The sequence below is a fragment of the Scyliorhinus torazame genome, chromosome 31, assembly GCF_047496885.1.
Source record: "Scyliorhinus torazame isolate Kashiwa2021f chromosome 31, sScyTor2.1, whole genome shotgun sequence".
Taxonomy (NCBI): domain Eukaryota; kingdom Metazoa; phylum Chordata; class Chondrichthyes; order Carcharhiniformes; family Scyliorhinidae; genus Scyliorhinus; species Scyliorhinus torazame.
In genome coordinates, this window is record NC_092737.1 from 35,616,503 (window position 1) to 35,629,563 (window position 13,061).

At 55.9% G+C, this 13,061-nt stretch overlaps 1 protein-coding gene across 2 annotated transcripts in view; it reads left to right on the forward strand.

The window, feature by feature from the left end:
- LOC140404611 (rhomboid-related protein 4-like) overlaps nucleotides 1-13,061 on the forward strand; it is a 244,167-nt gene that overhangs the window by 11,658 nt on the left and 219,448 nt on the right. For both annotated transcript variants that reach the window (XM_072493212.1, XM_072493213.1), the window contains exon 2: nucleotides 12,006-12,491. In XM_072493212.1, coding sequence (XP_072349313.1) covers nucleotides 12,077-12,491 — 415 coding nt within the window. In that variant the 5' untranslated portion in view covers nucleotides 12,006-12,076. The remainder of the gene's footprint in view (nucleotides 1-12,005; nucleotides 12,492-13,061) is intronic.

Here is a 13,061-nt window from a genome sequence, read left to right on the forward strand (position 1 = left end):
GACCCTGCTTCTGAGACCTGACCCATTTTGTCTGGGGTCGTCTGTGTCGGGTAAGCTTCCTATGTAGTGTATTAAAGCCTTGGTTAAAGTCTCACATGTCTGTGTGGTTCTTGACGCTTAGTGCATCAATTTAATACACTACAGTTATAATGGAGGCTGCTCTGAAACCCGACAAGCTCTCGCTCGATCCCCACGCTCCACGCGCGGACCACCTTTTCAACTGCTGGCTCCGGTGTTTCGAGGCCTACCTGGAAGCATCCTCCGCCTTCGCCAAAACGGACGCTGACCGACTCAACCTCCTGTGCTCACGGCTCGACTACGGGCTTTTCGACCTCATCACGGGAACAACGACCTACGCCGATGCCATCGTGAAGCTCAAAAGCCGGTATGCACGAACTGTTAATTCTATTCACGCCCACCACCGCCTCGCCTCCCGGCACCAGCAGCCGGGTGAACCCCTATCCGTGTTCGTTCGGGACCTCCGTGCCCTCGCGCTCACCTGCAACGCGCCAGCAGTCTCCGCTGAGCAGAACACTGAGGCCCTGGCGCTCGATGCCTTTGTAGCCGGCATCGCTTCCGTCCCGATTCGCCAACTCCTTCTGGCACAAACTACCCTGTCTCTGGACACGGCAGTCACTATGGCAGAGGCCCAACAGGCAGCCTACGACAATAATGCGTCCTACACGCCTGCCCGAACTTCCTATGCGCCTGCCCACGTTCCCAACGTGGCCGCTACCTCCCTGCCGCCCGGCCAGCAACAACCCCTGCAAGTCACGGCCCACCCAGCCACACCAGCAGTAAAAATAAGGCCTGGGCCCCAGTGTTACTTTTGTGGCCAGGCAAAACACCCCAGGAAACGCTGCGCTGCTAGAGATGCTACCTGTTCAGCCTGTGGCAAGAAAGGCCATTTTGCAAACGTCTGCCGCTCCACCGCTGCCTCGGCCTGCTACTCCTGGGTGCCGCCATCCTCCGTTCCCGGCTCGCTATGCGACACGTGCGATGCATGGGCGCCGCCATCTTTGATTATCCCCGGCCCGGCTTCCTTCACTTCCGGTCCGCCGTACGCCACTTCCGGTCCTGCGCACCCGACCGAAATGCTGCAAACAACGGAGATGCAGCCAACGACAGCAACCTGGCCTCCAACAGCAGCCTACGACGCCCGGGCGCCGCCGCCTTCTTCCGCAGGCCGCTCCCCGGATCCGGCACCCTTCTCCAACAGCTCCACCATCGCATCCATCGTCCTCGACCAGGACCGACCGCATCCGCTCGCCAGATCCACCATGGAGGTTCAGGTAAATCGTTTCACTGTTACCTGCCTCTTCGACAGCGGCAGCACGGAGAGCTTCCTCCACCCGGACACCGTGCGTCGCTGCTCCCTCAAGGTACTACCCACGCGCAGGCATATTTCCATGGCCTCCAACTCCCAGTCGGCCGAGGTTTCGGGCTACTGCGTCGTCACCCTCTCAGTGAACGGTGCGGTGTTCCAGGATTTCAAATTCATGGTCCTCCCTCACCTCTGCGCCGCCGCGATCCTCGGCCTGGACTTCCAATGCCACCTGCGCAGCCTCACCTTGCATTTTAACGGCCCCCTCCCCCCCCCTCACGGTCTCCAACCCCCAGTTCTTCCCTGATCCCCCCCCCCCCCCCGGGTCCCACCTGTAGTCTCTCCACGCTCAGGATCCCCCCCCCCCTTCACTGTTTGCTAATCTCACCCCCGACTGCAAGCCCGTGGCTACTAAAAGTCGACGTTACAGTTTCGGGGACCGCCAATTCATTCGAGCGGAGATTAAGCGCCTTCTCTCGGAAAAGATCATTGCTCCCAGCACCAGCCCCTGGCGAGCCCAAGTGGTGGTAGTCAAGTCTGGCGAGAAACACCGCATGGTCATTGACTACAGTCAGACCATCAACCGGTACACGCTGCTTGATGTGTATCCCCTCCCCCGCATATCTGACATGGTCAACCGGATTGCACAGTACCGGGTGTTCTCCACCATAGACTTGAAATCCGCCTACCACCAGCTCCCTATCCGCCCGGAGGACCGTAACCTCACGGCCTTCGAGGCGGACGGCCGCCTCTACCACTTTCTTAGGGTACCCTTTGGCGTCACCAATGGAGTCTCGGTCTTCCAACGGGAGATGGACCGAATGGTGGACCAGAACAGACTGCGGGCTACCTTCCCCTATCTGGACAACGTCACCATCTGCGGCCACAACCAGCAGGACCATGACGTCAACCTCACTAAATTCCTCCAAACTGCCAAACGCCTCAATCTCACGTACAACGAGGCAAAATGTGTTTTCGGCACCACCCGCCTCGCCATACTCGGCTACGTGGTGGAGAACGGTGTCCTCGGCCCCGATCCCGACCGTCTGCGCCCCCTTCTCGAACTCCCCATTCCCACCTGCCCCAAAGAACTGAGGCGATGCCTCGGGTTCTTTGCCTACTATGCCCAGTGGGTGCCCGAGTACGCTGACAAGGCCCGACCCCTCCTCCGTTCCCCCTCATTCCCCCTCCCGCCCGAGGCCTGCCAGGCCTTCCACCTCCTAAAAACCGCTATCGCCAGAGCCGCCATGCATGCGGTAGACGAGTCTGCACCATTCCAAGTCGAGAGCGATGCCTCCGACTTTGCCCTGGGTGCCACCCTCAACCAGGCGGGCAGGCCCATCGCCTTCTTTTCCCGCACACTCCAAGGCCCCGAGATCAGCCACTCCTCTGTTGAGAAGGAGGCACAAGCCATAGTGGAAGCCGTCCGGCACTGGAGGCACTACCTGGCCGGAAAACCATTTACCCTCGTTACTGACCAACGATCAGTTGCGTTCATGTTCGACAACAAACAACGAGGTCAAATCAAAAATGATAAGATATTACGGTGGAGGATCGAACTCTCCACCTACAATTATAGTATCTTATACCGGCCAGGTAAGCTCAATGATCCTCCTGATGCCCTGTCCCATAGTACTTGTGCCAATGCACAGGATGACCGACTGCGGGCACTACATAATGACCTCTGTCACCCGGGCGTCAGGCGGTTTTACCACTACACCAAGGGCCACAACCTGCCCTTCTCAGTCGAGGAGGTCAAGGCCATGACTAGGGACTGCCAAGTCTGTGCGGAGTGCAAGCCGCAATTCTACAAGCCAGACAAGGCGCACCTAATCAAGGCCACCCGCCCCTTTGAACGTCTCAGCATTGACTTCAAAGGGCCCCTCCCCACCCACAACCGCAACACGTACTTTCTCAACGTCATCGACGAGTACTCGCGGTTCCCCTTCGCCATTCCCTGCCCCGACACGACCTCCGCCACCGTCATCAAAGCGTTGCACGACCTCTTCATGCTGTTCGGTTATCCCGATTACATTCACAGTGACCGGGGCTCCTCCTTCATGAGCGAGGAGCTGCGTCGGTACCTGCTCGCCAGGGGCGTTGCCTCGAGCAGGACGACCAGCTACAACCCCCGGGGGAACGGACAGGTGGAGAGGGAGAACGCGACTGTTTGGAAGGCCGTGCTGCTAGCCCTCAAGTCCAAAGGCCTACCCGTCTCCCGTTGGCAGGAGGCCCTCCGGCCGCACTCCACTCCATCCGGTCCCTGTTGTGTACTGCGATGAATGCTACCCCTCATGAGCGGATGTTTCTCTTCTCCAGGAGATCGGCATCCGTGACATCGCTTCCGACCTGGCTCCTGTCCCCGGGAGACGTCCTGCTCCGCAAGCACGTGCGGACATCTAAAGCGGAGCCCCTGGTGGAGAGAGTCCGTCTCCTCCACGCCAACCCACAGTACGCGGACATAGCGTACCCCGACGGGCGTGAGGAGACCGTCTCCGTCAAGGACCTGGCCCCCTCTGGGGCTCCTGCCGCCCCCGCCCCGCAACCTCCACCCCACTCCCTCTCTGCTCCCGTCGATCCCTCGGCCTGTTACTACTCCGTGCCAGCCGCTGTCATCCCGCAGTCTCGCCTCGAGCCAGCCGAAGCGGTGGGGGACGTCATGCCGCCTCGCGACCCAGCACCACCGACCACACGGATACCGCCGGACACTACCTCAGCGCCGCAGCTCCGACGTTCAAAGAGATCGACCAAACCCATCGTTCGTCTCGACCGCTGACGACACGGAACCTCCTGATGGACTCTGTTCGTTACTCCCTGTTTGTTCACTGTGTTTGCTACTCCATATTTTCACCCCGGACTTCCTTCTAAACAAGGGGTGAATGTGGTGATACACCACTGTACTTCCCTAGCATTGTACATAGTTATATAATAGTTGTGTGTAACGTGGCCCTGTAATCCTGTGTATGGTACTGTGTATTGTACCTGTCTGTAACCTGACCTGGCCACATCAGTGGTTCTGCTTCGACAGCGATAGTGCAGTTCCATCCTCCCTCGCTCGCCATCCCTGACTGCATTTTTCTCGCTTTGCTTGACATGTCATAAATTTGTGTGCCTTAGTTCGCACTCTTTTGGTTTCATGTCTTTTCTGATGCACTTTTTCTCTGATTCGACCCGGGTCATCTTCAGGTTAAGCTAATGTCATGTTAGTGTTATCCCCCCTGAGTCTAACTTTCTCTGCTTTGGCCAGCTTCAAAAGGTTTTAACTTCAAATGCGATGTACGTTATAATGTTAGTAAGTTTGCAGACGACACAAAGGTTGGTGGAATTGCGGATAGCGATGAGGACTGTCTGAGGATACAGCAGGATTTAGATTGTCTGGAGACTTGGGCGGAGAGATGGCAGATGGAGTTTAATCCAGACAAATGTGAGGTAATGCATTTTGGAAGGTCTAATGCAGGTAGGGAATATACAGTGAATGGTAGAACCCTCAAGAGTATTGAAAGTCAAAGAGACCTAGGAGTACAGGTCCACAGGTCACTGAAAGGGGCAACACAGGTGGAGAAGGTAGTCAAGAAGGCATACGGCATGCTGGCCTTCATTGGCCGGGGCATTGAGTATAAGAATTGGCAAGTCATGTTGCAGCTGTCTTCAGGGGATGTCCCGGAGGACTGGAGAATAGCCAATGTTGTTCCTCTGTTTAAGAAGGGTAGCAAGGATAATCCCGGGAACTACAGGCCGGTGAGCCTTACTTCAGTGGTAGGGAAATTACTGGAGAGAATTCTTCGAGACAGGATCTACTCCCATTTGGAAGCAAATGGACGTATTAGTGAGAGGCAGCACGGTTTTGTGAAGGGGAGGTCGTGTCTCACTAACTTGATAGAGTTTTTCGAGGAGGTCACTAAGATGATTGATGCAGATAGGGCAGTAGATGTTGTCTATATGGACTTCAGTAAGGCCTTTGACAAGGTCCCTCATGGTAGACTAGTACAAAAGGTGAAGTCACACGGGATCAGGGGTGAACTGGCAAGGTGGATACAGAACTGGCTAGGCCATAGAAGGCAGAGGGTAGCAATGGAGGGATGCTTTTCTAATTGGAGGGCTGTGACCAGTGGTGTTCCACAGGGATCAGTGTTGGGACCTTTGCTGTTTGTAGTATATATAAATGATTTGGAGGAAAATGTAACTGGTCTGATTAGTAAGTTTGCAGACGACACAAAGGTTGGTGGAATTGCGGATAGCGATGAGGACTGTCAGAGGATACGGCAGGATTTAGATTGTCTGGAGACTTGGGCGGAGAGATGGCAGATGGAGTTTAATCCGGACAAATGTGAGGTAATGCATTTTGGAAGGGCTAATGCAGGTAGGGAATATACAGTGAATGGTAGAACCCTCAAGAGTATTGAAAGTCAAAGAGATCTAGGAGTACAGGTCCACAGGTCATTGAAAGGGGCAACACAGGTGGAGAAGGTAGTCAAGAAGGCATACGGCATGCTTGCCTTCATTGGCCGGGGCATTGAGTATAAGAATTGGCAAGTCATGTTGCAGCTGTATAGAACCTTAGTTAGGCCACACTTGGAGTATAGTGTTCAATTCTGGTCGCCACACTACCAGAAGGATGTGGAAGCTTTAGAGAGGGTGCAGAAGAGATTTACCAGAATGTTGCCTGGTATGGAGGGCATAAGCTATGAGGAGCGATTGAATAAACTCGGTTTGTTCTCACTGGAACGAAGGAGGTTGAGGGGCGACCTGATAGAGGTATACAAAATTATGAGGGGCATAGACAGAGTGGATAGTCAGAGGCTTTTCCCCAGGGTAGAGGGGTCAATTACTAGGGGGCATAGGTTTAAGGTGAGAGGGGCAAGGTTTAGAATAGATGTACGAGGCAAGTTTTTTACGCAGAGGGTAGTGGGTGCCTGGAACTCACTACCGGAGGAGGTGGTGGAAGGAGGGACGATAGGGACATTTAAGGGGCATCTTGACAAATATATGAATAGGATGGGAATAGAAGGATACGGACCCAGGAAGTGTAGATGATTGTAGTTTAGTCGGGCAGTATGGTCGGCACGGGCTTGGAGGGCCGAAGGGCCTGTTGCTGTGCTGTACATTTCTTTGTTCTTTGTTCTTTGTTTGTATAGAACCTTAGTTAGGCCACACTTGGAGTATAGTGTTCAATTATGGTCGCCACACTACCAGAAGGATGTGGAGACTTTAGAGAGGGTGCAGAAGAGATTTACCAGAATGTTGCCTGGTATGGAGGGCATTAGCTATGAGGAGCAGTTGAATAAACTCGGTTTGTTCTCACTGGAACGAAGGAGGTTGAGGGGCGACCTGATAGAGGTCTACAAAATTATGAGGGGCATAGACAGAGTGGATAGTCAGAGGCTTTTCCCCAGGGTAGAGGGGTCAATTACTAGGGGGCATAGGTTTAAGGTGAGAGGGGCAAGGTTTAGAGGAGATGTACGAGGCAAGTTTTTTACACAGTGAGGTACCCTCAATAATGATGCTTAGAGATTAAACTGTAAAGAAGGCTTTATTAGGCTAATAACTATGCTACAGATATGGACGAGAGCTGACTGCTATACAGACCATGAGGCAGGCCTTTATGTATGGCTCCCAGATGGGCGGAGCCAGAGGCGGAGTCCCCAGGGTCTTAAAGGGGACATCACCTTACATGATGATAAGGCAGTAACCGTTCATCACATTCACCCCCTGTTTAAAAAGGAGTCCGGCGGGGGTGAAGTGCCATCATAGGTCCATCCGTCTCGGCGGCCGGATCGTCCTCCTCGATCTCCGCAGTTCGGGCGGTGGTGCGGCGGGCACGGACGTCCCGGTTGAGGGCACATCCGGGAGCACAGCGGTCGGAGCTTCGGTCCGGGTCGGGGCAGAGGAACTGGGCAGGGCCGGGGGTAGCGGAGCCGGCGCCGGCGGGGTGTGTAAAGGGGGGGGCGCACGGTAGGAGCTCACCAACGGGTGGTAGGGCCGGAAGGGGGTGTGTTGTAGGGGGCGACGGGTCCTGCAGGGGAGCGGCGCGGGAAGGGGCGTCTGTGGTGGAGGATCCAGCGGGCGCCAGATCCCGGAGGGAAACCGTATCTTGCCTGCCGTCGGGGTACTCCACGTAGGCGTAACTGGGGTTGGCGTGGAGCAGTCGGACCTTTTCAACTAGGGGGTCCGTTTTGTGGCTCCTCGCGTGCCTCCGGAGAAGAACAGGTCCCGGAGCCGTCAGCCAAGGTGGAAGCGAGACCCCGGAGGTAGACTTCCTAGGGAAGAGAAACAATCGGTCGTGAGAGGTCTCATTTGTGGCCGTGCAGAGGAGTGACCTAATGGAGTGTAGGGCATCGGGTAGGACCTCCTGCCAGCGGGTGGTTGGGAGATTTCTCGACCGCAGGGCCAGAAGGACAGCCTTCCACACGGTCGCGTTCTCCCTCTCCACCTGCCCGTTTCCCCGTGGGTTATAGCTGGTCATTCTGCTCGAGGCGATGCCTTTGCTGAGCAGATACTGACGCAGTTCATCGCTCGTGAATGATGTACCCCGGTCGCTGTGGATATAAGCAGGGAAACCGAACAGGGTGAAGATGCTGTGCAGTGCCTTAATCACCGTGGCTGAGGTCATGTCGGTGCAGGGAATGGCGAATGGGAAACGGGAGAACTCATCGATCACGGTGAGGAAAAAGGCATAACGGTTGGTGGACGGGAGGGGTCCCTTGAAGTCCACGCTCAGTCGCTCAAAGGGGCCCGAGGCCTTCACGAGCCGAACCTTGTCTGGCCGATAGAAGTGCGGTTTGCACTCCGCACAGACCTGGCAGGCCCTGACCATGGCCTTGACCTCTTTGGTTGAGTAAGGTAGGTTGCGGGACTTGATGAAATGGACGAGCCGGGGTTACCGGGTGGCAGAGGTCATTGTGGATGGCTTGCAGGCGGTCCTCCTGCGCGTTGGCGCATGTGCCGCGGGACAGGGCATCTGGGGGCTCGTTGAGCTCCCCCGGACGATACTTGATATCGTACGAGTAGGTGGAGAGTTCGATCCTCCACCTCAAAATTTTATCGTTTTTTATTTTGCCCCGTTGCGTGTTATCGAACATATAGGCGACCGACGGTTGGTCGGTGACGAGGGTAAACCTCCTACCGGCGAGGTAGTGTCTCCAGCGCCGTACAGCCTCCACAATGGCTTGTGCCTCCTTTTCGACTGCAGAGTGTCGAATCTCGGAGGCGGTGAGGGTTCGGGAGAAGAACGCTACTGGTCTGCCTCCTTGATTGAGGGTAGCAGCCAGGGCGATGTCTGATGCATCGCTCTCTACCTGGAAAGGGATGGTTTCGTTCACCGCGTGCATGGCGGCCTTGATGATGTCGGCCTTGATGCGGTTGAAGGCCAAATGAGCCTCAGCCGAGAGGGGAAAAGGGGAAAAGTGGTGGTCTTTAGGAGTGGGCGGGCTTTGTCCGCATACTTGGGAGGGAGTTCCTTAAGGGGGCGCATGCGGTCGGGGTTGGGACCTAGGACCCCGTCTTCCACGACATAGCCGAGGATGGCCAGCCGGGTGGTGTGGAAAACGCATTTGCCCTCGTTATAGGTCAGGTTAAGGGTTCGGGCGGTCTGGAGGAACTTTTTGAGGTTAGCGTCATGGTCCTGCTGGTCATGGCCGCAGATGGTGACATTGTCCAAGTACGGGTATGTAGCCCGCAAACCGTACTGGGTCCACCATTTGGTCCATCGCCCTTTGAAAGACGGAGACCCCATTTGTGACACCAAAGGGGACCCTGAGGAAGTGGAAGAGCCGGCCGGCTGCTTCGAAGGCAGTATAGGGGCGGTCTTTTGGTCGGATGGGGAGCTGGTGGTAGGCGGATTTGAGGTCGACCGTGGAAAAGACTCGGTATTGGGCGATCCGATTTACCATTTCCGCGATGCGAGGAAGGGGGTCCGCATCAAGCTGCGTGAATCGGTTTATGGTCTGGCTATAATCCACGACCATCCGTTTCTTCTCCCCGGACCGGACAACCACCACTTGCGCTCTCCAAGGGCTGTTGCTAGCCTCGATGACCCCCTCTCCCAGTAAACGCTGGACCTCTGACTTGATAAAAGCCATATCTTGGGCACTGTAGCGCCGGCTCCTGGTGGCGACGGGTTTACAGTCGGGAGTGAGGTTAGCGAATAGCGAGGGGGTTGTGACTTTCAGTGTCGCAAGGCAGCACACCGTGAGGGGGGGCAAGGGTCCGCCGAACTTCAGTGTCAGGCTTCGGTGGCTGCACTGGAAATCCAGTCCGAGCAGCAGGGGGGCACAGAGGTGAGGGAGGATATAACATTTGAAACGGGTGTATTTGGCGTCCTGGATCGAGAGATCCGCAATACAGTACCCCGTGATTTGTACCGAGTGAGACCCAGATGCGAGGGCTATGGTTTGGGATGTGGGATGGGTGCATAGGGAGCAGCGCCTTACCGTTTCAGGGTGGATAAAGCTCTCCGTGCTCCCAGAGTCGAAGAGGCATGCAGTGTCGTGCCCGTTGACCTGGACCTGCATCATGGAGTCCTGCAGGTGTTTTGATCGAGGGTGATCGCACCCAGTCGCGGGTAGTCGGAGTCGTAAAATGGCCGTTGCCGTTGGTCGCACGTGTCGGGTCGAGAAGATGGCCGCCAACCAGATGGCCGCTCCCATGATTCGCACGAGGCTGATGACGCGTCAGAAGAGGACGTGTCGGGTCGGTGCGCAGCAGCATTGCGAGGCCTGCGGGCCTGAGAGCCTGATTTTCGGGCCGGCTGTTCTTTGTTTCCCTGGCCCCTGGGTCTGGCCAGGCAGACCCTCGCAAAGTGCCCTTTCTTCCCGCAGTCGCTGCAGATCGCGGAGCGGGCTGGGCAGCGTGGGCGGTGGTGCTGGCCCTGCCCGCAGAAGTAGCAAGGTGTGCCCCCATGGTGAGCGGGTCGCCGCGTGGCGCAGGCCTGTAATAAGGGCGAGTCTGAGGAAGTCCGGGGGGGGCTGGCAGAGTCAGCGGGGTACGTACCCAAGTTATGTCGGGCCACCTCCAGCGAGGAGGCGAGCGTTAGCGTCTCCTGGAGGTCTTTTGCCCCGTTTTCGAGCAGTCGCTGCCGGATGTAGGTCGAGCGGATGCCGGACACGAAAGAATCTCGGATGTGCAGGTTCATATAGACTTCCCCTGTCACATCCTGATGGTCACAGTCCCTGGCCAGCGCGGTGAGTTTCTCAACAAACTCGTCGAGCGATTCCCCCGAGCGCTGCCGGCAGGTAGAGAGCAGATGCCGGGCGTGCACCTCATTGACGGGTTTGACAAACCGCTTGCGGAGCAACTCAATCGCTTCCTCATAAGTCGTCGCCTTTTCGAGCGTGGCGGAGATTCTGTGACTCACCCGGGCGTGGAGTAGACGCAGCTTGCGTGGCCCCAGGATGGGAGTCTCTGCGGAGTCCAGGTAGGCATCGAAGCACCGCAGCCAGTATTTAAAAATTTCCTTTGCCTCCGGCATTCGTGCTTCCACATTGAGCTTCTCTGGTTTTAGGCCTGCGTCGATCCTGAATCTAGTTTAGTCTAATAAATTGAGGTACCCTCAATAATGATGCTTAGAGATTAAACTGTAAAGAAGGCTTTATTAGGCTAATAACTATGCTACAAATTTGGACGAGAGCTGACTGCTACACAGACCATGAGGCAGCCCTTTATGTATGGCTCCCAGATGGGCGGAGCCAGAGGCGGAGTCCCCAGGGTTCCAAGCCCGGTCTTAAAGGGGACATCACCTTACATGATGATAAGGCAGTAACCGTTCATCACACACAGAGGGTAGTGGGTGCCTGGAACTCGCTGCCGGAGGAGGTGGTGGAAGCAGGGACGATAGTGACATTTAAGGGGCATCTTGACAAATACATGAATAGGATGGGAATAGAGGGATACGGACCCAGGAAGTGCCGAAGATTGTAGTTTAGTCGGGCAGCATGGTCGGCACGGGCTTGGAGGGCCGAAGGGCCTGTTCCTGTGCTGTACTTTGTCACCTTCTAGTTTCCTCAATTTATTAATCAGTTGTTTCATTTTATGGCTAGTGTCAGCAACTTTTCACACTTTAACAGTTGTCCCTTATCTTATACTTTAGATTCTGGCTGCTTTTCCTATTTGTTCAATCAAATAACTCCTTACTCAAGATTTGTGAGGCACTGTTCCCTTTCATGTAACTTGAAGAGTTTTTAAGTCAATCAAATGTCTTTTCTAACTTTGTGAATCAAAATGAAGCTCCTGTCTGTTTTCTTCCCTGCCTGTGACGTTGTCTGCTCTCAAAACAGGCTGCTGCTGTTAACCCCTTGTGGGACTTCTCCTTTTTATTTAAACGCCTCAGGTATTCTTAGTGTTATTTTCATGTTTCACAACGGGGGGGTGGGGGGTGGAGTCCTGACCTCCGCGTGGCAGTATCTGAAAGGGCGGCATCACCAGGGACCCGGCCTCCGGTCCGTGTCTGTAGGGACGAGGATGGCGGGGGAGCGGGGGGGACAAAACAGAGGGCTCGTGCTCTGCACAAAATGGCCGCCACGTTAGTCCCAGAGAGAGAGGAGGGCACCGGTGCGGCAGAAGCAGCCCGCTGCTCTGCGAACCGCGACGGGCTTTCTTGAGGGACGCCTCAGTGTCAGAGGTCCTCTCCCCCCGGCCCACGAGGGTGTCCCTCCAATTAAACATGTCGCCGTCTCTTTCCGCACAGGCTCTGGACTCAGGGCACCGAGAGAATAAAACCGGGCGTCTCCGGCATCGAGCAAACTCAGAAAATGTCCAATGGAGGAATTACTGGGCAGCTACATAATCTTTTTGATCCTGCTCTTCATCGAAACCAAGGGCATACCCCCCATCACCCTGGCTATCATCATCCTCAACATGTTCATCTTCCTCGCCCCCGAATTCAACGCGGGCGAGGTGTGCCTCAGTGTCAACACCACCTTCTATGCCTGCGAGTGGCAGCGCCTACTCCTCGCGCCGCTGCACCACATTGACGTCGACCACCTGGGCTTCAACATGGCCTCCCTGGTCTGGAAGGGCAGCAAGCTGGAGAGGAGGGTGGGCAGCGCCCGCTTCATGTTCTCCATCCTGATCTTCGGCCTGCTGACGGGGGTCGCCTACCTGTCCATCAAAGCGGCCCTCGCCTGCCTACTGACCGACAGGTTCAACATGGACTGTGCTGTCGGTTTCTCAGGTACCACCAGCAGGGGGTATCGGGGAAAGGGGTAAGCAGGGTATCGGGGAGTGGGGTACACAGGGTATCGGGGAGTGGGGGACACAGAGAATCGGAGAGTGGGGTACACAGGGTATCGTGGAGTCGGGTACACAGGGTATCGGGGAGTGGGGTACATAGGGTATCGGAGAGTGGGGTACACAGGGTATCTGAGAGTGGGGTACATGGGGTATCGGAGAGTGGGGTACACGGGGTATCGGAGAGTGGGGTACACGGGATATCGGAGAGTGGGGAACACAGGGTATCGGGGAGTGGGGTACACAGGGTATCTAAGAGTGGGGGACACAGGGTATCGGAGAGTGGGGTACACAGGGTATCTAAGAGTGGGGTACACAGGGTATCTAAGAGTGGGGGACACAGAGAATCGGAGAGTAGGTACACAGGGTATCGTGGAGTCGGGTACACAGGGTATCGGAGAGTGGGGTACACAGGGTATCTAAGAGTGGGGGACACAGAGAATCAGAGAGTAGGGTACACAGGGTATCGTGGAGTCGGGTACACAGGGTATCGGAGAGGGGTACACAGGGTATC